A 27,134-nucleotide genomic window follows, 5' to 3' on the forward strand; every position below is an offset into this window, starting at 1 on the left:
TGTGGGAGCCGGGGCTGTGTGGCCCTGCAGTGCTGGGTGGTGGGTGGGCTGTGACCTGACCAAGGACCCCTCCCTCCAGCCTCTGGCCTGTGGGAGCCAGGGCTGTGTACCCCTGCAGTGCTGCGTGGTGGGTGGGCTGTGACCTGACCACAGGCCCCCATCCTCCAGCCTCAGCCCTGCAGTGCTGGGTGGCGGGTGGGCTGTGACTGACCGCAGACCCCTCCCTCCGGCCTGTGGGAGCCCGGGCTGTGTGCCCTGTACTGGCCGAGTGCCTCCGATGGGTGTTCTTCCTCCTGTCCTTTGCGGAGATGGAGCATTTTCCCTGGCGGAGTTGCCCCTTCTCTGTGGGGAGCCTCTGAGAATGAGTCAGGCGGTGACTCAGGAGCCTCAGGAGCCCAGAGGCTGGCTTGGGAGCCCCAGGGCTGCTCTGCAGACCCCGTTTGGGGTTTGGTTCCTCTTCACACAGCCTTTACCCTCTACCCTGAGGCTGGGGCAGCCCTGGCAGCTCCCGGCTCCCCGCAGGGTTTGAGAAATGGGCCCCGAGCCAGCGGCAGAGCACGGAGCTGGGAAACCAGGTTTATTTTCTCATGATCACGCGATGGGAGCAGCCTGAGCAGCCGCCGGCGGGATGGGGCCTCGCCAGCCTCGCGCAGACGCTGGGAAGTGACTCAGGGAGGAGAAGGCGGGGGTTTCTCTGCTGGTCCCGGCTGAGCTCCATCTCCGGGCTCCGGGAAGAGAAGGAATTCAGCTCCGATGGTTTCCCGTCGTCAGAGCCAGTACTTAAAGGTCAACTCTGTTTTCTGCAGGAGGTTTTTTCTTTTTTCCTCGTGAAAGTTTGCTTGATTCTGTGAAACTTCATTTGCGTTTCTTCAGAAATAACTGAGGGGAGGAGGCTGCCAGGGTCTCCGCCCCAGAGGGAGACGCTGCTGCCTGCGTTCGGCAGGATTTCAGGCGAGCCTGGTCCTCTCAGGCCGCACTTCTTCTTTATTTGGAAGGAGGGTTCCAGAGCCCCCAGCAGTGAGTGGGGGCCGCCTGGGCCAGGCATTCATCCCGCATCTGACTGCTGCTGACCTCGGCCCGAGACAAAGCCGGCCTGTCCGGGAGATACCCTGAGATTAAGCTGCTAATGGGAAGGGGGGCGCCTGGCGGCTGTGTGGCCCCTTTGAGTCCATCAGAAAGAAGAGATTGTCCGGCACAGGCCGCCGAACAGGACGGGGGTGGGAGGGATGCCCTAGCGTTCAGCCGGTTTTGTTTTTCTTTTGGATACAAAAACTCTGCTGCCCGGGAAGGAGAAAGCACGAACCTTCCCGCTGATGAACAAAGATGGGTGCCCCCACCCTGAGACCCATGGACAGCGGGGCACCGGGGGGCTGTCCATGGGCCTGGGCCTTGCCCCTGGGAGTGCTGGTGCTGTGTGGAGGGAACCCACCCAGTCCTCGGGCTGAGCTGGAGTCCCCGCAACAGCATGGGGCGGAAGCTGCCGTCCTCAGGCTCCACGGGGCCTCCAGTGATGGCACTGTGGCCACTTCCTGCTGGGCCACGTGGGCTCTGGGTGGGGCCGGGAGGACGTGGGGCATCAGCTGTTTTGCCCACGAGGTGACGTGGTCGAGGTGGACGTGGCTGGCCTCACAGCCTCTGCTCCTGCAGTCCTGGGACGCTGCAGCTCATTTCAGAGTTGGTCGATCACATGTCCATCCTCACCCACTGGTGACAAAGTTGACAAATTTGTGTTTTTTTTTTAGTTGAAAAAAGATCCTCCTTAAATGTTGTGAAATAATCTGTCCACACATTCAGCAGTGCTAATAGAAAACAGGCCCAGAGCAGTTGAAGAGAAAAGGAGATTTAAAACTGCTCACAGAAAGATGGGCATTCCACCTCACCAATGAGCCAGACATTGCAAATGTCAGCAGGTTTTTGCCACCAGTTTAGCAAACTGTAAAAATATTTATAAGGCGGCGTATGCGGGGGGCGGACGCTGGTCCAGACTCCCAGGAGGGTCCGTGGCTTTGTGTTTCGAAGGCCTAAGGACGGTGCACATCCTTGGAGGAATTTATCCCCCGGGGACAATCAGCCGATGCACAGATCTCCGCCCCAGGGTGCTCACCCCGGCTGCTCCCCCCACACAGCATGGGGACGGCGGGGGGACCTGGCGCTGCTGGCCACGCACGCACGTGCCGTCTGACCCCAGCGTTGTATCAGCTCTTTGGAAAGTGGCCCATGGCCTGATGTGAAAGGAGAAAGCTGACTGTGTCATAGGGAACATAACCTCACGTTTATTTTTAAAAATGTACCCATGTTTCTATTTCATATCTTCTCTATTTATAACATAAATATTTACTATTATTTTTAATATATTTGTATTATAATACAATCAGTTATTATAGTATGAATATACTTACATTTGTATTATAAATATCATATTTGTTATAAATATAATAAATATATTTCTATTTTGTATATGTCAAACCTAAAACATTTATATATTTTATAGTATTTTATATCTTTGGAGGAAAAAACTCCAGAAGGATGTTTCCTGGAATGTCAATTCCAGATTTCACTGATTTTTTTACGTATTTAAAATTTTGTTTCTTTAAAAATAGCTTTATTGAGGTGTAATTCAAACACCATACAATTCACCCATTTTAAAATGTACAATTCAGTGGTTTTTAGTATATTTGCAGAGTTGCACAACCTGCCACACTCAATTTTAGAACATTTTCATCTCCCTAAAAGGACACCCATGCCCTATAATCCTCCGGTTTCCGGCCTGCAGCCTCTCCCGGGGCGACGGACGTGGGTCTGCGTTCTGTCACTGGCTGTGCCTCTCCAGGCTTTCCATGTCAGTGGAAGCGCCTGACCCGTGGCCTCTGTGCGTGGCCTGTCGGTCGGCACCACATGTGGACGCCTGTGGTGTGGGGCCAGGGTCTGGTTGTCCTCCCCGTCCAGGGCTGAGCGCCATTCTGCTGTTGCTCCCTTAGCAGCCGAGACCCACCTGCTCGTTTCCACTTTTTGGCCGTCATGACTGAGGCGGTGAGCAGGTGTGTCCTAGTGAGTCTGCATGTGGACGTGGGCTGCGATGTCTCTTGCTGCACACCTGGGGCTGGAACCGCTGGGTCCCGTGGCGACTGTGTGTTGAACGTCGAGGAACCGCCAGCCTGTTTTCCGTGGCTGTGGCCACTTGACCTTCCCACAGGTTGTGTGTTTGGATTCGCGTCTCCACCTCCCTACCCTTGTTACTGTCTCTGATCACAGCCATCCCAGTGGGTCTGATTTTCTTTGTACAATGCAAGCCCCCTTCTCAATGAATTTTCACTTTAAAGAAAAGCAGTTTGTTGTTTTTAATTGAAACGAAAGGAAGCATTCTTTCCTATCTATGTGTTCTTTTCTTTTCTTTTTTTTTTTTTTTTGAGACGGAGTCTCGCTCTGTCGCCCAGGCTGAAGTGCAGTGGCCGGATCTCAGCTCACTGCAAGCTCCGCCTCCCGGGTTTACGCCATTCTCCTGCCTCAGCCTCCGGAGTAGCTGGGACTACAGGCGCCCGTCACCTCGCCCGGCTAGTTTTTTTGTATTTTTAATACAGACGGGGTTTCACCGTGTTAGCCAGGATGGTCTCGATCTCCTGACCTCGTGATCCGCCCGTCTCGGCCTCCCAAAGTGCTGGGATTACAGGCTTGAGCCACTGCACCCGGCTGTATGTGTTCTTTTCTAAAGCAAACAAAATTAAAATCATAAGTAAAAAAAAAACCCACAGGAGAATTCTAAAAACTTGCGCATAAATGGAATTATGAATCACCTTATTGTGGAAAATCATGTCTCGTTGGATGTAGGTTATAGATGTCAGGTTAGGCACAGTGGAGAGGGAGACGGGGCCTGCAGACCCCAGACGTGGTCCGGGATGGCGCCAGCCTGACCCCCGCCTTTGCGGCCCACCGTGGGATCTGAAGACCCCACCCACCATGTCCCCTGAGCTGGCCTGACCTCGCCGTCCTCCCTGCCCGACCCCTGCGCCGTGTGCTCTGTGTAGACACCTCCCCTGTTGAGTCTGAGATGGAGTTACCACCTCAAGCACAGGTGACAGCTGAATCCCCCTGCCGCCGCAGTGGACAGGGCACCAGGAACCCTCTGGAGAGAAGGCAGCCTGCCACGCTTTGTGACGAGCAGTTCGCTTAAGGATTGTGTTAGACTCTGTGGCTAGTATAGATTTCAAGGCCCTTCCCTTCCCCTCCCTTCCCCCCTTCCCTTCCCTTCCCTTCTTCCTTTCCTCTGTCTTTCATCTTGGTCTGTTGCCCAGGCTCGAGTGCAATGGTGCAGTCTCGGTTCGCTGCAACCTCCACCTCCCGGGTTTAAGCGATTCTCCTGCCTCAGCCTCCTGAGTAGCTGGGATTACAGGCGCGTGCCACCACGCCCAGCTAATTTTTTTTTTTTTTTTTTGTACTTTTAGTAGACACGGGGTTTCACCATGTTGGCCAGGATGGTCTCAATCTCTTGACCGCATGATCTGCCGCCTTAGCCTCCCACAGGGTTCCTATTTCATAACCCATCGCCCTTGAAGAGCCGTTCTCTGAGGTGGGCCTGGGCGCCTGGGGTTTTTAGAAACCTTTCCAGGCAACCTAGTTTGCAGTTCTAAGAGGAAAAACACAGAGATCTAAACAAGCCCCACGCATCGAGAGCGTGTCCCCGGCCTTGGCGGGGGGTAGAGAAGGGAGAACTGATTGGGTTTTGGTGTAGCTGTTTCTGTGGCATTCCCTCAAAATATTTGCCACTGGAAAAATGAAAAAACTCTAAGCGCTTTTAAGTGAGTAATTTTTGTGCAAGGTCTCGGGAAGAAGAAACGTCTCCATGTGCAGTGCCAGGCTCCGTCTGCCGGCTGTGGGGGTGGCAGAGCCTGGCCAGCGTCTTCCTGAGGGCCCGGCCTCCTGCTCTTCACAGGGAGCCTCAGGGAAGGCGGGGCCTCTGCCTCCCTTTCAAGCCGCTGGACTTGAGCCGACCACTGATACTGCAGCAGCTCCAGGCTGGCGAGGCACAGTGCTGGGGGAACAGTCCTGCCCCCAGCTCGGGCGTGTGTGGCTCCAGCTGCATCCTGCCCGCCTCTTGCCTCACTGTTAAGTGGAGCACAACAGGGCGTGTCTGGTCCTGGCCTTTCACGTCCCCACAGGCCCCTCACCTCCTGTAGGAGCTCCTCTGGCTTTCCGGCAGTCTTGGCTCTGCCAGAACTGAATTTCCGTGGTCCCTATGAGGACAACCAGATTTGCTCGGCACTGTGGCCTCGGGCTGGACCGCTGCACCTTGCCTGCAGAAAGCCCCACCTGTGGAGGCTCAGGTGACCTTCCCTTCCTGGTCTGCTATGCCCAGGCCTGAGCAGCTCCCAGCTGCTGACCTGAGACAGGCGGTTCCTCCCTGCACGCCCACTTACCCATCCGTGCATCCGTCCGTCCAGTGCCTTGCACGGGGCCTGCTCATTCCCAGCCGCTGTGGTGAAATGTCTGCTCCGCACCACGTGGCCTCAGCTGCACGCTGACCCCTGACCTCAGCTCCCGGCATCCTCCCGTCCTGCCCTGCCCTGCCCAGGCCACGCCAGCCTCCTCCTTGCGCCTACGTCTTCACCACACACAAGCCCTGCTGCCTCGAGGCCTTTGCACCTGGTGTCCCTCTGCCTGGACCCCTCCTGCGGTCTCCTCACTGTCCTGGCCTCATTCGAGCACTCACTCGTCCGTAAGCCTCCGCGGCCCCCGAGCGAGGCCGCAGTGCCGCCCCCGCCAGCCTTGCGCGTTGGACGTTTGCGCTCTTTGGCTCCCCGGGGCCGGGACTTTGCTTCATTGGGTGCTGTTCCCACGGTCAGGAACGGGGACGTGAAGCGGAAACAGTCGTGGGGAGAGAGCGCGGTGGCTTCTGGGTCCGGCAAGCGCGTCTGGTGGGGGCCGAAGGTACCCCCAGTTGCTTGCGCCTGGCGTGTGGGAGGCCCCGCCGTGTGCTTGTCTCACTGTGTAGAGCAGAGGAAGAAACCTCCGAGCCAGGCAGTGGCGTGGCCTGGGGAGGCCGCTTTGGGGGCAGAGCCGCTGCCCTTCCCCCGCCGAGCGCCCTCTGTGCCCGCAGGCCACACTGAGAGAGGCCGGTGTCCTGAGGCTGAGAGATGAGGGAACTGGCCTCTGGCAAGGCAGCGTTGGAACGTGGACGTCCCTGGAAGCCTCTGTCTTCAGACTCGTGCTTCCCCCGGCAAGGCCCGTGCGGTACTTGTGCTGCCTCGGAGGGGCTTCAGTGACGTCCGTCTCAGAGTCTTACATTTAGATGTGCTGTATGGCCTTCCTGGTGGAGACTGACGTCCCCTCGGCCTTGTGAAGCTCACCAGGGCCCGAATCAGGTGGGAGGAGCAGCTAGCTGCACGGGAGCCCGACGGCAGCTGCACCAGGCGGGACTGTGCTGTGACCATACAGGAGGTGTAGGTGTTGGGTTTTTTGAGACGGGGTCTCGCTCTGTCACTCAGGCTGGAGTGCAGTGGTGTGGTCACAGCTCGATGCAGCCTGGAACTCCTGGGCTCAAACAATCCTCCCCCTCCCTGCAGATGTGCGCCACCAAACCCGTCTCATTTTTAAGTTTTCTGTCGAGTTGGGGTCTTGCTGTGTTGCCCAGGTTGATCTCTAACTCCTGGACTCAAGTGGCCCCTCTGGCATGGCCTCCCCCACTGCATCTGGCCTGGATGCAGGTATTTAAAAGAGCTTAGGGAAGTTATTCGAAAAAGCCACTGGCCTTCAACTCCCACTTCAACTCCTGATTTTGGTTCTCATTGGGATGGATGTTCCAGAGCACTCCTGGGCTCAGGAGGAGAGCAGCTCCCCTGCGAGGGGCAGCGTCACCTGTGCCCACAGCGGCAGGGCCTGGTCCGTGGGGACTGCGGGTGGGCATAGTCCACGGTGCCCGTGACCAGTCCTCTGAGCGGCAGGGCCTGGGAGGGGCATTGTCGGGCTGGCGAGGACGGGCGTGGGTGCTGGTCTGGGCATCAGCGGCGTTGCTCTGAGCGGGAAGGAGATGCTATTCCAGCAAGGGTGGCGTCAGGTCTGGACCCTCAAGTGGACACTGTGTTTTGGCTCTGGGACTGGCATGGCCCAACAGGATTTTCTGCAAAACAGGAAATGGTCTCTGTATGTTACGTCCAGTCTGGTGGCCACAAGTCACGGGCTGGTGAGCACCCGAGGAATTGAACTCTGTGGTGGGAATCCAGGTTCGGGAGAGGTCGTCGGGCAGGTGCGTAGACGATGTGAGCTGTGAGCTTCACGCCCGAGGAATCCGCTCTTCCTGCTGGACGTGTGGACGGGGGTGACGGCCTTGCCCCAGCAGCAGCGCCTGGAGCTGGCCCCTGCCGGGTGCACTGTCTCCGTGGGGCTTGTGGCATCCCGGGGGTCTTGGTCACTCTGGTGCCCTGTTTGCAGGTACAAACCTGCAGTTCTAGGAGCTGACTGATGCTCGCGGCCCTGGCCTCCGTCCTCACACACCTGAGTGGCCAGGCAGGGGCTTTGCTCTGCTGGTTCTGACCTCCACGCTAAAATGAACGAATAGGACAGGAAGGTGAAGAGAACGCACAGCAGGGGAAGTGACCTGAGAACTCACCGCCCCCCACCGACCCCCAGGACTCCAGCCTCCCAGGGCCTCAGCCAGGCCCTGCCCTCTTCAGCACGTTGGAAAAACCCGCGTCTACCCAGCGTGTGCTAGGATGGCAGCTCTTCAGCCTCCAGCCTGCAGGCCGAGCCCGCGCCCCAGGGAAGCCATTGATCTGGGTCCCCTCGTGCTGAGCGCCCCGGCCAGAGGTGCGCCTTCCAGGTCTGGGTGTGGTTGGCGGAGGTTCTGTGGGTTTAAGCTGTGGGTTCATTCTCAGAGGTTGTTAATTGCCCCCAGAAGGTGGGGAACGGCCTCCACTCTCCTCCCTGAGCTGGGGGTTTGCATTCTTCCAGGAGTTTCTTCAGGGCTCCCTGGTGATGAGGCACAGTGGCCTTGGGCGTCAGGCTGGCTCTGTGCCGTCACTGCGGGGAGAGGTTTCCTTCCTGTGGGGGCCTCCACTGTCCCTGGAATCACCCTTCTTATTCCCTAAATAAACCATCGGTCTAAGAAGCTGAACGAACCCTCTATTCTGGCACAGGGAGCGGCCGCATCTTCCCTTGAAACCCTGCAGAGCCTTTGTTAAAATGAGTGCAAAGGCCTGCAGCACTGCCGCCTCTGCGGACCCCTCTCCGGACCCCGCTGCCGTGGGTGCCTCCTCCTCTGGGCGGCCTCCCCAGCGGCCTCCTGGTCTAAATCCCTCCGCACAGCCCTGCCCCCTGCTCCGTCCGTGTGGACTTCGCGTCCGGAGTCCAGCCGCTCTCCCCTCCTGGGCTCGTCCGGCTTGCGGGCATGCCGCTTGGTCACGGTGGTTGGTGGCTCAGGGCTCCGTAGATAAGGCCAGGCGGCCGCCTGCAGATGTCCTGCCTGGTTTCCTGAAAGACTTGAGGTGACTTGCAGGAAACAAAGTCAGTCATAACTTTATTAAGTTTAAAAAGTTATATGAAGTAAAGGGGAAAACGTGAAAATAGGCAACTGGAACCAGTAGAGTAAACGACATCAGAGATGCAAAACGCTCACCCGTCACCTTTGCTGGAGCCCATTCTGGTTCCAGCGTTCTCGGCTGCAAAGGTGTAAAATGGAAATGCAAGTGCGACATGCCTCTTCTTCAGGAGGGGGACTGCGAGGTTCCCGAGGACCACAGCTCCTCTTAGCAGGGGGGCAGAGAGGACCCCAAAGCGCTGCCTCCCTTCTGCCATTCCGGAGCGAGGTTTCTGAAGCCATTGCTCGAGAAATTCCTGGGTGGAGGCCGGAGGAAGTCTTGCTCCCCAGGGGCAGTGCGGCAGGGCTTGGGCAGTGGGGCTGAGGCGCGGTGTCCCTGGGGGCTGCCCCGTAGAGGGGTGTTCAGTTGCTCTGACAAGTGACTCCTCTCACGGTGACTGTGCTTGGCAGTGGGGGCTTGGGGCAGAGGCTGCTGGCTGGGCACCTGGAAGGGTCCGTGAGGCTTCTGGTGGTGCTGACACCTGGGGCAGAGGCTGCTGGCTGGGCACCTGGAAGGGTCCCGTCAGGCTTCTGGTGGTGCTGACACCACCAGAAATTGAGGTGTTTAAAATTCATAAAAAAACCAGAAATCCATTCAATAAAAAGAGATAAAAATAGCAGAAAGAGGAAGCTACAAGAAAACCTATGAACTCCGTGAAATTATCAGACTGGACATGCCCCTTTCTAAATGTAAAAGCGGTTTATAGCAGCACAGCATGGCCTGAGTCATGGCACGATCCCTGGGAGTTTCGTTTCATCAGATGTCGGAGGGCCTCGGTTTCCCACCCTGTGCACTGGGATGGTGAGGAAGTGTGCAGGGTCAAATGCCAGGTGTGCAGCGCCTGTGTGTGGGGTGTGCTCAACGCTGGCATCCTCATCTCACCGCCCCTCACCACACACCGGACACGCACCGGACATGCACCAAACATTCACCGGACACATCAGACATGCACCGGACACGCACCGAATATGCATTGGACACGCACTGGACACGCGTCAGACACGCACTGGACACGCACGACATGCATCGGACACGCACTGGACACACGCCAAGCATGCACAATGCATCAGACACGCACCGGACATGCATGACATGTATCGGACACGCACCGGATGCACGCACGTTGGACACCACATCAGACACATCGGACACACATCAGACATGCAGTCCAGCCTGACCCACTTCCTCCTCCCCGCATTCCTGCGAGGCAGGCACAGGCCCACGTGGTGGGGTCCTCGGTGTCTGTGCGGGGGGTGGGGGGCTCTCGGGAAGCGTGACGCCCTCTCACGGCGAGGTGGCCAGGTGAACCCCGAGGCCTGGGTTGCTCTGAAGCTGCCACAGGTTCCCGACAAGCCGGCTGCTGCCGTGTGTGCCAGTGGAGGGCGCCCGTTCCACTCTCGGGCAGCTTGGCTGTTGATGCCTGTGGTTCTGAGGTTCCTCCGTGGTGAATGAAGCTTGATTTACGCCTTTTGGTTACGCATTTGCCGCGAGGCCAGGAGCTGTGCGTGCTCCCGCTGGGCTTCTCGTGTGAGATGCGCCGCGGCCGGGACAGCCTGGGCACCTGCCATTCTGGAGCAGTAAGCGAAGCCTCCAGCCCTTGGTTCTTCGGGCTCTGCCGGGAGCGAGCGGGACTGGAAACACCAAGTCCAGGCTGTGTCCGCGCATTCAGGTCCCACGGCTTCGTGTCATCGCTGCGGCCTCAGTGGCCCTGAAAGTTGCTCTGGGATGTACAGAAGAGGCCGTTTTGTCGTTGTAAAAACCTCAAATGTTTTGTGAATTACTATTAATTGTTAACGCGTGTCCTGTGAGTAGCTCATCACCTGAGGCCTTGTCGTGAATATTAAAATGTGCGTGTGGTGTCCCTTTTGGCTTCGAGGTTGACGGTGGTTTTTCCTGCCAGTGGGGACGCCGTCTGCAGAGCTTCACCGGGGAGGCTGCAGGGCGCTGCCTGGGGAGTGTGCGTCCTGCCCCGTGATCCTGCAGCTGTGACTTTACACGGGGTGGGGGCGGGGTGATGACCCCTCGCCTTGTCATGAAAGCAGCGCATTGTGCGGGGCGCATCTGTGGTGCCTTTGTGTACATGTGACCCAAGTGCTCTGGGGTACATGCCTGCACGCACACATGCCTGTGGAAACACATGTACGGGCACACACGTGCACACACAAATGCGTGCCTCTGGGCGCACACACCCACGGGCACACAAACACGCACACGTGACTGTGGACGCACACACCCACGGGCACACACAAACACGCACACACACCCCACGGGCACAGGGTGTTTCTCCTTCGGGGTCCCTGACATCAGATCTCTGCGGTGCCCAGGGAGACCCAGGAAAATCAGAGGCACTCGAGCTCCTGTGACAACGAGCGATGTGAGAATGTGTTTGAAGGAAACGTGACTTTCTAATGGGTCTTCATGAACCAGGATTCTGCTACGAGGAAGTCTGTGGAAGTCCCTGAGCATTCTGCCTTCACTGAAAGATAAAGAGATGTTTCTTTTGTGTATAGATGGATACTGCTGTGTTTCCAAAATGCTTACAACAATGTAGGTATTTTAGGCCTCCTTTGGAAGATTGTGTTTTATGACAAAAAATGGTTTTCTGAGTAAACGTTACTCAGTCTCTGACCCAGTTATAAAAATTATGAAATCAGTGAAATCCAAATGAAATGCCTGTAATTAAGGCCGCTGCAGAGGGAGGGACTGGGGCCTGGACTCCAGGCCCCTCCCACGTGGGCTCCGGGCAGCAACGCTCGCCAGCCCCAGGTTCAGGCCTCCGCCTGTGCTGTATCTCCTGGTTTAATTTGCATTTTCTCAAGGGCTAATGACATGGAGCATTTTTAATACATTGTTGGTCATTTGTCTTCTTTGGTGAGATGTGTGTTCAAATCTTTTGCCTTTTTTTAAACTGAATTATTTGTCATCATTTATTGAGTTATAAGAGTTCTTTGTATATTCTGGATACAAGTCCTTTATCAGATAACTGACTTGCTAATATTTTTTCTAGTCTGTCTTTTCACTTGTAATTTTTTACATTTTTATTATTTTTTGGAGACTGAGTTTTGCTCTTGTCACCCAGGCTGGAGTGCAGTGGCGCAATCTCGGCTCACTGCAACCTCCGCCTCCCGGGTTCAAACGATTCTCCTGCCTCAGCCTCCCGAGTAGCTGGGAATTACAGGCACCCACCACCACGCCCTGCTAATTTTTATATTTTTAGTAGAGACGAGGTTTTGCCGCGTTGGCCAGGCTGGTCTCGAACTCCTGATCTTAGGTGATTCGTCCACCTCAGCCTCCCAAAGTGCTGGGATTACAGGTGTGAGCCACTGTGCTGGCCCTGTTCACTTTTTAAATAAAGCTTTTAATGCAGAAAAGTTTTTAATGTTTTTAATTTTGATGGAAGTCTGATTTTCCATTTATTTTTCTTTGGGCACTTGTGCTTTGGGTGACAGATCTAAGACATCTTCGGGTGCAGGTTCATCCCCGTTTTCTCGGAGGCTGGGAGCTCCAACCCTTACACCCTTACACATGGGTGCCGGGTCTGAGCTCATTTCTGTGTGTGGCTGGGGTGGGGCCTGCGCCATTGGCGACTGTGTGGACGATCACCTGGCCCGGCACCATTGACCTTCCTTTGCTCTCTATTGGAATGGTTCCTCCTTGAATAACTTACATCTTTCCTGTTTTGTACCTTAGCATAAATGTGCGTGAAAGTGGGCTTGTGTTGAGTTCTGAGTTGGTGGTAGCTGTGCGTGCGCCACGGTAATCGCTAACAGGTCCGGCATGGGGAGGAGCCTAACCCCACCTGTGCCGGCCCAGGATGACAGGGAGGTTTGCTGAATGGCAAAGCCCGTTGGCTTCTGCTTCTTTATTGGGGTTGCAGTTATTTGAAGTGTCCATCAGTGGGGCGGCTGCATCTCCGGGTGACTCACGCGTGGGCAGCCTGAGCCGTGCACTCTGTAAGCACAGTCAGCAGCGGGGGCCTCCTCCCAGGAGTGAGGACGGCTGGGCAGTCAGGACTTTGTATTGGATCTCTGGATAAAAGGAACGGTGCAAGGCACTGGAGTGCTGTGTTTTACATTTAATCCATAAAGGGAGTCACTACCTGCCCCAAACCAGGTATCTTCAAAACATCACAGTGGCCCTGAGGCTGGACCTAGACCTTAGTGCGTACCATGGAAGTCATTCTGGCAGTGACCATGGTCTCTGTGGAGGTCTCTCAGCTTCCTGGACCGCCAGGCAGCCCCGTTACAGTTCATCCGTGCAGTGCAAAGGCTCGAGGTGGAGGCCGGGGAGCAGCCACGACGCCCTTCACCCCACAGGGAGCTGCAAGTTCATGTCTCACACGTGCCACGCAGTGCAGGGCGTTCTCATGGCACGTTTAAAACTAAGACCACACGTGTGTGCCCCTGGGGGTGAGGCGGGAGCGTGGCTTGTGTTCTAACTGGTGCTTTTCTTTCTCTCCAGCCCGTTTTACGGAGAAGACTTTTACTGTGAAATTCCTCGGAGCTTTCGTCACCTGTCCTTCTACATTTTCGATAGAGACGTTTTCCGGAGGGATTCCATCATAGGTAGGTGATGAGTGAGTGTTTACTTCCCCTTTTCCGCCTGTTCTGTACCAGGGGAGTATTAGCATTTCGGTCCGGAGCCTGGCGGGATGGTGCTGAGGGGTCATGGCAGCCCTGGGTGTTCCTCCTGATCCGCTCTCGGGATCTGGCCTGGCGTCTGTGGTCCCTCCTGGAGCATCACACCAGGCTCAGGTCAGTGAGCGCTGCCAGTCAAGGCTTCCGTGGCCCCTCAAGGCGAGAGCACAGCGTCCCCGACCCTCTAAAGACAACTTCCCAGGGCTTCTCCCCGGGGCATCCGCGCGGGGACCTTTGCATGGACGTGGGGCCCTCCCTCCTCACCACATCCTGGCTGTCCCTGTCCCAACTTCAGTCCCCATGGTGTGGGCACGGGAAGGGCGGGTGAGGGTGGGGGCGTGTGGTCTCAGTTTCCCCCGGTTTTCTTGGAGAAAGCTCATGGGCAGCCCTGCCTGGGATCACAGGAAGGCAGCATCCTGTAAGTTGTGGGGCCTCTTGGCAGAGTGGACTTCAGGTTACTCAGGGAGCTCCTGGTTCCTAAATGCAGCCAGAGGACCCCATCAGGAGCGGACCTCACGCAGCAGGCGTGGGAGGCTGGGGTATCAGGCTAATTCCCGCCGTGATGCCAGGAGAGCCAGGAAGGGAGGAGGGTCCTGCAGCACCTGAGCTCACACCCAGGACAGGTGGCTGGGGAGCCAGTGTGTAATGACTGCCACAGCCTGAACCCAGACCCCAGGTGGTGTAGGCTCCTCGTCTCCATGGCTGCCGGAATGCTGAGTGGGATAGGGCGGGAGGAGGAGTCCCCCAGGGGGACCCCAAGCTCTGCCCCAGGCAGCCTGAGGGTCCGCAGGTGCTGCTGTGCACCCGGCTCCTCAGGCACCTCCTTCTCCTCCATACCCACATCCTGCCATGCCTGCCTCCGGGACTGGGGCCTGCTGCAGGAGACGGCCTCTGACCCTGCAGCTGCCCTCCGTGGCCTGCCTCCCCTGCCCGCCTCGTTGGTTGTGGTTCTTTTGCCTGTTGTGCTGTGTCCTCTGGACGGAGCTTCCCAGAGCCCATAGTCCTGCATGCCTGTGTCTCGCTCCCGTGTTCTCAGCACCTGCCAGGGGCCTCCAAGGATGTTCCCGGAAGAAAGGGAGATGTGGAATCCAGATTATTCAGCAGAGGCTAATGGTGTGTCTGGCGGGGCTCAGCCTGTGCTGGGTGCCACGCGTCAATCGAGGTGTGACCGTGTGTCAGGCCTCATCACCAGCTCAGTTTATGTGCGAGAATCCACAGGGACTTGATTCATTCTCGAAGGTGTATGAGACAGTTTTTGAGTGATAACCCTAAGGAAAAATAAATTTTAAAAGTTTTTTGCACATTTTAATAAGAGAAACTGATGAAGTTAGTTCCGGAGTTAAGTGCTCTGAAAATAATGAAATAAGATGTTTATTAATCGTTCTGTTGACGTCATCTGCTAGCAGTTCTTGGTGGCTTTCGATTATGGTGACTGGACTTAGATGTCTCACTATGGCGTTTACAGCCATGAAAATGGATGGCTGTCTGGACCTCCGGTAGCGATTTGTCGTTATGATGGTAATTGTGTTGTTACTGGGCATGAAACACCAGGTTCTGGGGAATGCGTTTCTGGGTGGAAGTGCGTGGTGGCCACTGGCTTCCTGGCTGCGTGGTTCTCCTGGTTCTCTTGTTTCTAGCAGCTGCCCACGCCCTGAGGAAACCCCAACCTGCCAGCTAGTTGCCTTGGGGTGGCCACAGCTGTGCTTAGTTGCAAGTTCAGGTCCAGGAGTGAGGGGTGCACTGGCAGGTGGGGACGCACTCCTATGGGGTCGGGGGTGTGGGTTGGGGCCGGGAGGGCATCTTCAGCCTGGAGGGGGAGGGCGCTGGCGACTCAAACCGAGAAAGGCAGCAGAAGCCGCCGGGATACCCACCTGGCAAGTGAGACTGGGGAAATAAAGCCCCGCCCTCAGCCCTGCCCCGCCCACCCCGCCCGCCCCGCCCTCCACCGCTGCAGTCAGCTCCTGCAGGTCAGAAGCCTCCCAGGGGCGGCAGGAGCAGAGGGAAGAAGTGTCCGGCGTGGGCCGGCCCTGGGCGTCGTGACCGGCCTTCTCTGTCCCCGGTCCGCGGCCCACAGCGCTGCTGCCGGTGGGAACTGTCAGTCAAGCCGGGCTCCCAGCCGCAGGGCCGTGGCCTGCGGGACACCGGGGCGCAGGTGCCTTCAGGCTTCCAGGCGCAGGGAGGCGGCCTCTACCTGGGCTCGGCTGCCGGGCGCTGCACCCGCGGAGCACAGACCGGAAACTGTGGCTCCCCGCAGATGCGAGAATCGGGAAATGCGCGGGCCCGGCTCGCTGCTGTCAGTCAGGAGCATCGGGGTCTCCGCCCCTCATCCTGGGCCTCCCTCCTCTTCCCGCTGGGCCTCGCCTTCCTCAGGGCGGCTCTGGTAACACCGCGTCCCCCTCCATTTGCCCCTCCAGCCCCTAGAGACTCTCTGAGGCTTCCCAATGGGGTGAGGGTGCAGTGAGACCTCCATTCATTTCTTCTTTTTTTGAGACGGAGTCTCGCTCTGTGGCCCAGGCTGGAGTGCAGTGGCCGGATCTCAGCTCACTGCAAGCTCCGCCTCCCGGGTTTACGCCATTCTCCGGCCTCAGCCTCCCCAGTAGCTGGGACTACAGGCGCCGCCACCACGCCCGGCTAATTTTTTGTATTTTTAGTAGAGACGGGGTTCCACCGTGTTAGCCAGGATGGTCTGGATCTCCTGACCTGTGATCCGCCCGCCTCGGCCTCCCAAAGTGCTGGGATTACAGGCAGAAGCCACCGCGCCCTGCTGAGACCTCCATTCTTTGTGTATAAATCAGGTGGTCTGCAACTGACATAAGGTAAAGTTCACTGTTTAGGTGTAGCCTTCAGCAGCGTATGCAGGTGTGTAGACAGCACTACAGCTAAGATACGTTCCCACAGCCCAAAACACTCCTTCAGGGTGGATTTCCTACCCTGGCCCGCAGCCCCTGGAAGCCACTGCTCTGGGGCCTGTTCCCATCATTTTGCCTTTTCCAGGAGGCCACGAGAGTCAAACCCTGGAGGGACCACGCCCTCTGCCACCGCACTGGTCCTGTGCTGTGTGGCTGTGAGCCAGGTCGCCCCCCCCCCACTGCCTGTGGGTTTCCATCATAGAGACGCACCTCAGTGGCCTCATCCACTCGCTGGATTGTGTCTAATCCTCAGGAATTATGAGTAAAGTCACCGTACGCATTCTTGGATAGGTCTTTATGTGGAGAATGTTTCTGTTTCTTACTCTGAGATAAATAGGTGGGAGTGAGGTTGCTGGGCCCACTGTAGGGTGTGTGTTTACTTTCATTAGAAACTACCCAACTGTGTCTCCAGGTGGCCGCCCAGTCCGCATTCTCTCCAGCAGCGGGTGAGAGCAGCAGGTGTTTGTCTCCTGCCCGGCCCTTAGGTCTGAGTTTTTATTCTCTAGTTAACGTTTCTACTCCCATAGGTGCGCACTGTCTCACTGTGGTTTTGATTACGTGTCCATAAAGAGCGGCGTTGAGGACTTTTCATGGGCTTAGTGGCTGCTCTATTCCTTCTTTGGTAAATTGTTCAAATCTTTTGCCCTTTTAATTGGGTTGTTTTCTTGTTATTTTTTAGAGTTCCGTGTATTCCGGATACGAGTCCATCACAAGAGTGCTTTGCAAATATTTTCTTCCTGTTTGTGGCTTGTATTTCATTTTCTTACCATTGTCTTTGAAACAGAAGTTTTAATTTTTGATGGTCCAGTTTATCACATTTTTTTCTTGTATGATTTGTACCTGTGGTGTCATGTCTAAGAAAGTCTTGCCTGTCCCACAGTTGTGGCAGTTTTCTCCCAGAAAACGTGTGCTTTCAGCATTTACATTTAGTTCCATGATCTCTTTCAAGCTAGTTATCACTTATGGCACAAAGAAAAGGGTCGGGATTCCGTTTTTTCCATGTAGACATCCGTTCGTTCCGGCATCCTTGGTTGAAAGGCGACCGTTCCTCCGTTGATGACTTTGGCACACTTCTGGCTTCATTGGCCGCATTGCATGGGTCTGTTTGTGGCCTCTGTATTCTGTTCCCTCTGAGGTAGGAGGCGGGACTGGACTCTGGAGGCAGGGCTCGGACACCGGACCAAATTGAGGACTAGCTACGACAGGGATGGGTGGGAGCAGCTTTCCATCAGACACGCCCGCCAGTGCACCGTGTCGGCTTACCGTCGCCATGGCAAGGCCTGGAGGTTACCACCCCTTTCCACAGGAACAGCCCCGTGACTCAGAAGTTACCACCCTTTTTCTAGAAGTGTCTGCATAATCTGTCCCTTAATGGGCACAGAGTTAAAAGTGAGCATAAACAAGACTGCAGGACTGCCCGGAGCTGCCACCCTCAGCACCCCGCCTGTGGGGAGCCCTGCTCTGCGGGAGCGGTTTCAGAGCTATCACACTGCCGCCTCCATAAAACTGTTTTCTTCCACCACCACCTCGTTCTCAAATTCTTTCCTGAGTGAAGGTAGAGACCCTCTGAGGCTAAGCCCCAAGCCCTGGCCATACGTATGCTCCCCCTGTCCTCATGCCAGTACCAGCGTCTCGATCACTGTGGCTTCATAGCAGGTCTTACATTGTAGTGTAAGGTCCTCAAATTTGTTCTTAAATTTGTTTTGCTCTTCTGGATCCTCTGAATTGCCAAATGTATTTTTGAATGAGCTTCTCAATTTCCAAAATAGTCCCACAGGAGTTTTGACTGGGATTACATCGATCTGTAATTCGGGGAGAATTAATATCTTAACAAAATTGAGTCTTCAAAGCCATGGACATGGTATATCTTGGTGTATCTTCCCACATGCCTGAGTCTGTACAATTTCTCTCCGTGTTTTGTGATGTGTTTTCAGCCTACACATTTTGCACATTTAAAAACATTTATTTCTCTGTGTTTTATGTGTTTAATGGAGTGGTCAAAGATTTCTCAGGTAGTCCACCAAAAGCACAAACCTAAAAGCATAATTTTGTGAATGGTGCTTTTTTTGTTTAATTTTCATGGTCATTGACACCTCCCTACTGACTTTGTATTCTCTGTTCTTGCTAAACACACCAACTAGTTCTATTAGCTTTGCTTGTGGATTTTTTTTGTACATTCTATGGGTAAAGGTTTTTATTTCTTCCTTTGGGATCTGTATGACCTTTGTTTTTTCTCGTGGCCCCGGCTGGGACACAGGTGGGGTCAGAGCGAGGCACTCCCCTTCTCAGCCGCACTCCCCGTCTCGGTGGCTCTCGCTGAGTGGTGTCCTGTGGCTCTTTCCCCTTTTTCTGGTCCTTCGGCAGCTGGTTCCCCATCTGATGCCCTCCAGACCCCTGGCTCCTCCTTGCTGAACGGGCCTGGCCAGCACAGATGCAGCAGAAGAAAGTGACCCTTCTGGCCTCTCGTGGTGAGAAGGCCGCCACCTTTGCCCAAGCGAGAAAGGCAGGCCCAGAGTGTTCGGTCAGCTTTTTGGTGTGACTCGAATAGGTGGGGACAGCCCTGTGGATTGGGCACATCAGAGAAATTTCAGTAGACGCCGTGGCCTTCGGATCAGGCATTCTCTCAGGTCAGCATCTGGAGATACGAACATGCATGCTTCCGACGTCCGCGTGTCCCCATGGTTGAATGTGGCCGGCTTCTCGAAGCAGAGGTTGGGGGCTGGTGACAGAAGTGACCCCACATCGGGAATGAGGTGGCGGGGGCAGGGATCCCTTCTTGAAGGGATTTTAAATCCTTTTGAATGTTGTGGATTTTGTTCTGTTTCTGTTACCTATTAAAAACTTAAGTGAAGTACTTCTAAAAATAAAGACTTGTAATCATGTGCCAGTTACAAGATTCTTATCCACGTAAATATGTGACTTCTCCCGTCCCAGTTTCAGCTCATAAAAATGTGAAGACACAGTGACATTGCAAGTATTTAAAACTTCTGACTTCAAAACTGACCCTCCTGTCCAGCTGAAGGAGTCTTGGAGTCTGAAAACTTTTCCCTTTTCACTGAAATATGTTGCCCAACTCAGTTTTAAGAAATTTTTTCTTTCATGTGGCTTTATTCCTGTGAGACTCAAAACTGAGGTTTGCATTGTGGGGGAAAGGGGAGGTTTAGCAAGAGCCATGCAGCCGTCATCAGAGGAGAGGAGAGAGCCCCACTCGGGACGCTTGAAGTCAAAGGGGGGAGGGCGGGGGGGTGGGGGGTGCGGGGAGGGTTGGGGGGTTGGTAGGAAAGTCAAAGGCGCCTGCCCAGGGCTGCCGGTGGGAGGGCGGGGGACGCAGCGGGCCAGGAGGAGGTGTCCTGGCTGTTGTCCAACCTCGTGGTCTGCGCCATTAGAGGCCGTTGGGGTGTGTCACTGGGTTTCTCTCTGAGTCTCCCTGGAGTTCCTTCTCCCACGTGTGCCGGGGCCTGATTTCTGCGCTGGTCCCCTTGGTTCTTGCCTTAGCTCTCACCTGCCCTCAGTGGTGTCAGCGTCCCGTGCAGCTCCAGATGGTCTGTGTGTGTCTGTCTGTGTGTCAAGAGCTGAGCCGACGAGGTCACCAGGCTGATCATACGAACCCATGAGTGTCTGTGTCTGTATCTGTGTGCAGGAGGCTGTGCAACTGGCCGGCCCTGGTTGTGAGCAGGGGTCTCGGAGCTGTAGTTTGCTGGGAAGGGGCTCCGGCCCTGGCTGCGAGCGGGGGTCCCGGAGCTGGGAAGGGGCTCCGGCCCTGGTTGTGAGCAGGGGTCTCGGAGCTATAGTTTGCTGGGAAGGGGCTCCGGCCCTGGCTGTGAGTGGGGGTCCCGGAGCTGTAGTTTGCTGGGAAGGGGCTCCGGCCCTGGCTGCGAGCGGGGGTCCCAGAGCTGGGAAGGGGCTTCCCCCAGGGCTGTTCCCAGGGCTGCTTTGCTTTGCAGAGTGAACGGTATGAGCTGCAGCCGGCTCCCCTGAGGACACGAGATGAAGGTGCCGAGGTGCACGGCAGGGGTCAGTGGCACTGGAGGCAAACTGCGCTGATTCCACATCTGTCCTTTGGGCACTTGGAAAGCGTCTTTGTGCCTCTTTCCACCTTCTGCACCTCCCACCATGTCATGTGTCCACGTGGTGCCCCCATCATGTGGCCGACCCTGCGCCGTCCCACAGGGTCTGGAGCTGGTGCTGAGCTGGGCGTGTCCCAGACCCTCCGAGTTCGCAGACAAGGGAGGGGCCTGGCGGCCAAGGCTCACGAGCTCTGAGATCAGTCACGGAACGGACCGGTCGGGCTGAGGTCTCGCTCACTTGAGCCCGTGGGGCAGAGGAGCTCCTGAGGGAAGATGCGTCCTGAGACCTCGCAGGGTGGGGACGCTCACGGAGGAAGGAATGCCGGCAGGAAGGCGGGGACACAAGCTCATCGGATTGCTGCCAGCGTCCTCTGCAAGCCTCAGTTTCCCCATCTGGGTGGGTTTGTGAAGCGGGCTGGAATGGCGTGCGTGCCACTGGATGGCGCCTGGAGCATTGTCAAGTGGTGGCGGTGACTTGTTTTTACACCTGGAGGCTGGCAAGCCCCAGCCTGCTTGTCTCTGGGCTGTGCGGAGTGGGACCTGCCCCTTCAGGGTCACTGCAGGACTGACTGAGATGGCACCTGTGAGAGGCTGGCGGTGGAGCGTTCCCGAATTTACTGAGGCTGGCCAGCGAGTCAGGCCAAAGCGTGAGACTGTCAGATGCCAGGCCGGGGTTGTTCCCATAGGAGCCTGCGGAGGTTTTTTGAGATGCGGAAACATAAAAGGATCTTCCTTGGAGGAGAGAACCGGGCTGGGCTGTGCTGTCCTGGCGTGAGGCGGGTGGCTGGGTAGGAGGTTCAGGCCGCTCCCTGGAGCCTGGGTTGTGTACCGTGTGCTCAGACCCTGCAGCTGTGGACGCTGCGGTGGAACCAGGGTCTGCCGGGACCCAGTTTCTTGCTTCGGTGACTGGACCAGGATCCTTAAGGAGGGTGTGTGTGTCTCTGGGTGCAGAACAAAGATGCGAGGAGTCTGCCAACATTTCCTTCCTCACTCCTGCACTCGTGTGTGCTTTGCGATGGGCTCAGACGTCACGTGTGTGCGACTCCCTGGGAATTCACGTGCGTCTGTCGCCAGAGGTGCACGTGCTGCGTGGGTGCTCGCCGTGGTGGGTGGAGGGGTCCGCAGTGCACAGAGGCCAGTGGCAGGGTTGACGTGGTGGTGCTGCAAGGGGACGCAGGATGGAAGACGGCTCAGTGCCCAGTGCCTGACAAGCCCTGTCCTGCCAGGGATGGGATGAGCATGCGTTTGCCCCACCGTGAGAATGTTTCCGGAATGAGGTGAACGTATGAGCAGATAATAATGGTTACAGATGCGAATTTGCACATATAAATCCATACTAGGTAAATGTATATTGTACAAATATATCCTGATAGGTATTTTCATTGGAAGTCTAGCTCCAAAGTACTAAGCCTGTTTAAGGCACAGGAAATGGTTTAGAGTGGATGTTCCCAGACTTTGGGGCCCACAGAAGTGCCCAGGGACCTGTGGTGGTGCAGATTCCGGCCCATACCAGAGCTTTTGTTCTCCTCCGTCTGGAGAAGGCCAGGAATCTACACTTTCAGGCTCTCCAGGGGCCCCAGAAGGCAGCTCATGGATTACACTTTAGAGGCACGGATTCAGACCACCCATGTTGTGTGGGAAGGTTGCAGCTCATTCTAGCTGTCAGTCCTCCCTGCGAATAACGCGAGCACCCACATGCATGCACACGTGTGTGTACGTGTTACAGTGTTCACACACGGAAGCTAACTCTAGGCACACGTGTGTTTCAAGCTGTGGCTCGCACAGGTGCACACGTGTCTCTCTCGAGGCGTGATGCCGCTGCCGTGGTGGTATGTGAGGCACGAGGTGTTCATTTGTGAGAACGGGACTCTCGTGCACCCAGCAAGCTCCGACGTGCCTCCCGCCGTGAGAACTGGCCACAGACCACAGTGAGAGTGTGGTGCGCAGTGCCGATGGACTGGACGTTCGCATCTTCCCAGCGAGGCCTCCCGAACGCCTTACTGGAAGGGAGATGGCGTAGACTTACCCCTGCACCTGATTATGTTGACTTTTTAGTATCAATTTTTAGAGACACGGTATCACCATGCCCGGCTCATTCTTTTTGTTTTGTAGAGAAGGTTTCGCCATATCGCCCAGGCTGGTCTCACGCGACCCTCCCCTCGGGCCTCCCAAGCGTGAGGATTCCAGGCATGAGCCCCGCGCCCAGCCGTTGCCCCATTCTGAATTAAGCCATTGGAAATGAGCTGCAGTGATGATGGGCTGCCTTCTGCTCGCAGGCGTCCTGGCTCTGGGGCCTGTGCCTATGGTGAAGTCTCCTCTGCTTGTGTTGCAGGGAAGGTGGCCATCCAGAAGGAGGACTTGCAGAAGTACCACAACAGGGACACCTGGTTCCAGCTGCAGCACGTGGACGCCGACTCGGAGGTGCAGGTGAGACGCTCGGCACAGCCCCGGAAACCGAGCCCCGGGATGCCGTGGGGCCTCGAGACGCGCACGGCTCCGACTGTGGCTGAAGGCGTAGGTCGGGCTTTGGCCTCTACGGGGAATAACCATGAGCCTGCTTGTGCTCAGAGCACGCCCGGGCTCCACGCAGGGATTTTGGGTTTTCCTTTGTCATGCACAACTGAGGCAGCCGTAAAAGCCAAGACGGTGGGAAAGGACAGGCACACGTCATTGAGGGCCAAGAGAACACGAGTGGGGAAGAGCCGAGTCAGGGTCAGCCCGCAGGGACCCTCGCTTCCCCGCAGTTGGCTGGATGGGCTGCTCCCTGGCACTCGACACCAAGAAGGGTCTGAGCGGAAAGAACGTGCTGGTCTCCCGAGTGTCCACTGTCGGAAGTGACCAGGGGCTCACCCCGCCTTGCCGGGACTGTGTGCCGACTGGCGCTGGCCCCGGCCCTGTCCAATGGGAGGAGCTTGTCCCACTCCCCATGGAAGATCAGGGGCTCCAGTGCTGGGACCCACATCCCAGACCCTTGTGTTTACGGCTGCTATGGACGCACGGTGCCCAGCTGCCCGGCAACAGCTGCTCCAGGCTTGCCTGTAAGAGAGAGAGCAGTGGGGGTCAGTCTGCCCAGCCCAAACCTGCACGAGCTCCTGTGGGGTCACCCTGAGCCCTGGTCCATGACATGGAGCAGCTGCAAAGGCCACAAGCAAGAGACACCGTGGCCCGACCCTGGAACCTGGGAGGCTTCCTGGGTGGGTCCTCAGCTGGGACCTGAGTGTGTGTCTGAGTGCAGAGTCCTGGCACAGGCCGCCGGGCTTGGAGCCAGCTCCCTCATCGGATTGCTGCCAACGTCCTCTGCAAGCCTCAGTTTCCCCATCTGGGTGGGTTTGTGAAGCGGGCTGGAATGGCGTGTGTGCCACTGGATGGTACCTGGTGCATTGTAAAGTGGTGGCGGTGACTGTTGTTTCTACACCTGGAGGCTGGCATCCGGGACAAATCCCAAAAATAGGTTCCTTGTGAGAACTTTGCCTGAGACTTCAGCAGAGGCAACTGGGTGGGTCGGATGGAGGCTCCGTGCCCACAGGTCCAGGGCAGATCTGGGCCGGGGGACTGGATGGCCTGGTGTCCTGTGGGAACCCTCGTCCCCCGGGAACCCTCTTCCTCCAGGAACCCTTGTCCTCTGCGCTTCACTGGGTCAAGGTCGCCATCTGCCGAGGTCACGGGCTGTGCACACTCCCATGGCCAGCAAAGGGTTCATTCATGAGGTTGACGGTGAGCCCAGCCAGGGGGATGGGGTGAGGCCCTCGACGGAAATGAAGGAGTGGAGCCAAGAGGCCCTGGGAATGGCCCTGCCCTAAGGGACCTGTGCTAATTGTGCTTCACACTTAATTAACTCTGCCTCCTAGGAAAGCGCTGGCTGGGGAACCCACATGTGCTGTGGAAAGTGAAGGACGCTGTGATTACTGCAGAACTAATGACTGTCCTCGCAGCCCCAGAGCACAAGGGCCCCAGCGCGCTGCTCCAGCGGACCCTGGCGTCCCAGCAGAAAGGCGGGGCTTCCCACGTGCTGCCCGGGAGGGAGGCGGGGCTTGCTGACTGGGCCTCTCCGGCCTGCGTGTTCCCTGGCACTTCTATTCTGGGATACCCGCCGTCGCTGGGGTCTCTGAGCAGCAGGCAGAGTGCAGCCTCGTCGTTTTCCTCGGATTCAAGTTTGTTTTTATTGGCAGGTGTAGCTTTTCCTCTTCTTGCCTTTTTTTTTAATTGATTTAATTTTGAAATGATTATAGATTTATAGGAAGACACCAAAACAGCACACAGGAGTGGCGAGGGGCGAATCCCCTCCTTGCCCTGAAAACGGAGGCCGTGCTCCCTTCTCCCGGCTTCCCCAGGCACCGCCCCGTGCAGCTGGTGCAACACCAACCAGGACGCCCAAGTTTGTGCCGTCCACGGACGTTATCCAGATCTCACCAGTTCACAGGCACATGCTTCTGTGTGTGTGTCTCTCTGTGTGGATTCTATGCTATTTTTTCCAGTTTTTCATGTGGTAAAATAGAGACATCATGACATTTACCATTTTAACCATTTAAAATGTCCAATGCAGTGGCACAGTATTAAATATATTCATAATATCGTACAACCATCACCACCACCCATCTCTAGAGCTCCTTTCATCTTGCAAAGCGGAACCTCTGTCCCCTCTGTCCCCTGGCTGGAGGTTTATTCACGCACTTCCATCCCTCCTCCCCCCAGCAGCCCCATCTCACTCCGTCTCTGATGCGGGCCACTCCCCGTGGCTCATGGCAGTCAGCTCTGCTCTGATGGTCGTCCTGAGGCTGAGTCGCTCCGCACGACGTCCTCCAGGTCGCTTGTGGTATCAGAACCTCCTTCCTTCTGAGGCTGAGGAATGATCCGAGGTGCGAAGCGTGTGCTGGTGGTCCGGTCGCCTGTCGATGGGCTGTTGTGACAGTCATCACAGGGGAGACTGTGCAACCACCATGAAGATCAGGACTCAGATGTTTCATCCCCACGAAGCTGTAAATAAGAATGCCGCCGGCTGATCTCATGGCTGGTAGACTCTCATAATTAACGCCCAAGGCGGCTGGCGTGCCCAGGGCCAAGCCTGGTGTCCTCCAAGCCTGCCTCTCACTGTCCGGAACGTGAGGATCCTGGACTGAGTGGTGTCAGTCTCCCGGGAATTTGCACTTTATGGAAGGCAAATGTGAGCTGTTGTCTAAAAGGCAGAAGGCAGGGTCAGTGCTCTCCAATGCCCGCTGGTCCCGGGCGGGTGCTGCCCTGCTCGCTTCACCGACGCAGTCAGCCTCAACGCCACCCAAAATGTGGCCGTGACAGGAAGCAGCGTCCCTGCTGGACTCCAGCCAACCTTTAAAACCTCAACTCCAGGCTGGGCTTGGTGGCTCACGCCTATAATCCCAGTACTTTGGGAGGCCAAGGCAGGTGGATCACCTGAGGTCGGGAGTTTGAGACCAGCCTGACCAACATGGTGAAACCCTGTCTCTACTGAAAATACAAAATTAGCCGGGTGTGGTGGCGGGCGCCTGTAATCCCAGCTACTCAGGAGGCTGAGGCAGGAGAATCGCTTGAACCCGGGAGGTGGAGGATGCGGTGAGCCGAGATTGTGCCCCTGCACTCCAGCCTGGGCAACAAGAGTGAAACTCCATCTCAAAAGAAGAAGAAGAAGAAAAACCCACAGCTCCAGTCTCAGGGCCGCCATTTCATCGTAAGATGTCACAGTGACCGTTTTCAGGAAGGCGGGGGTGGCAGTGCGGCTCCTTGAGTCCCTCTGCTCTGATTCCCGGGAAGCGTCCTGTGTCCAGACAGTAAGAGTCACAGACGCGGCCCACGGCGGGGGCCAGTGAGTGCGTCGCAGAAATGGGGGAAACACAGACCTTTCTTGCTTCCTTCTGGAGCGGACACTCTTGGAAGGTCTTTGTTAAATCACTTCACGATGCAGCGTTGTGCCCTCTGACCCTCCCCCGACGCAGGGCAGTGTCAGCGTCAGATGCCAGCGGGGGCACTGCCTGTGACAGCGAGGCATCCGCGGTGATCTGGGCGCCTGGGGGGGTCACTGAGCTCCTTTATAAGCCGGGCATTCAAGTGCATCTGTGACGTATTCAGAAAACAGCACAGCCCTGCGAGGGATCACAGCAAATCCCCGAGTCCGCTGTCCGCCCGAGAGACACCTGCGTGTTTTCCCCCTTGGAGCCTTCCAGTTGCACCATGAAATCAGTGACTGGGGTAGAAATTCCAGCCTCCTGCTACGGCCTCTGGGGATTTTGTGTCTGTGCAGTAGACAGTCCTCTTGGAAGGATTTTCAGAGCGAACAAAGTCACTGTCCATCATCCAGGGCCAAGCTTTAACGTTTCTCCAGGGTTGCAGGAGGAGAGGGCCAAGGTTAGGCTTCCTTCCTCGTGGCCTCTGTGTCTACTCTCACCTGCCCGCTGACTTTGTCTCCTCTCTGCGGCCGGCGTGGAACAGCCCTGCATCCAAGGCGCCTCTGTCCTGGCTGCCTTCTGGGCCGTTGCCCACCCAGCTGGGGATGCAGCAGCCGGTGGGAGGGGGCCAGGACCCTGACCTGGCCCCGCACACTGCTCTCTCCCTGGGGAAGGCCTTCCTGAGAAAGATGGATGGGGACCACTGGCTGCTTTTTTAAAATTAACTCTGTTTTGAGGGCAGTTCTATGTTCACAGGGAAACTGAGCAAAGTATGGAGTTTCCGCACACCCCTCAGTAGCCCCCGCCCAGGACCCCATGGGTGACACCGAGTGACACTGCAGCCACGCGGTGTCAGGAGCTCAGCCGTGGTGGGCGCTGGGCCCCTTTGCTATGGCTGTGAGTTCGCAGGAGTGCAGTGCCAGGGACCTCGGTGCAGCGTCTAGGCAGGTGCCGGGGTCGGCAGCCAGGAGTGCCGTGCCAGGGACCTCGGTGCAGCGTCTAGGCAGGTGCCAGGGTCGGCAGCCGGGAGTGCCGTGCCAGGGACCTCGGTGCAGCGTCT

The 27,134-nt window shown here is 56.6% G+C and overlaps 1 protein-coding gene across 1 annotated transcript in view; it reads left to right on the forward strand.

Moving 5' to 3' along the window:
* The window catches only part of RASA3 (RAS p21 protein activator 3), a 128,865-nt gene that overhangs the window by 53,748 nt on the left and 47,983 nt on the right, over positions 1 to 27,134 (forward strand). The window contains exons 5-6 of the mRNA XM_026447167.2: positions 13,029 to 13,132; positions 22,513 to 22,607. Of these exons, the coding sequence (XP_026302952.2) occupies positions 13,029 to 13,132; positions 22,513 to 22,607 (199 nt within the window). The remainder of the gene's footprint in view (positions 1 to 13,028; positions 13,133 to 22,512; positions 22,608 to 27,134) is intronic.

This window comes from Piliocolobus tephrosceles, chromosome X (genome assembly GCF_002776525.5).
Source record: "Piliocolobus tephrosceles isolate RC106 chromosome X, ASM277652v3, whole genome shotgun sequence".
Lineage (NCBI taxonomy): Eukaryota > Metazoa > Chordata > Mammalia > Primates > Cercopithecidae > Piliocolobus > Piliocolobus tephrosceles.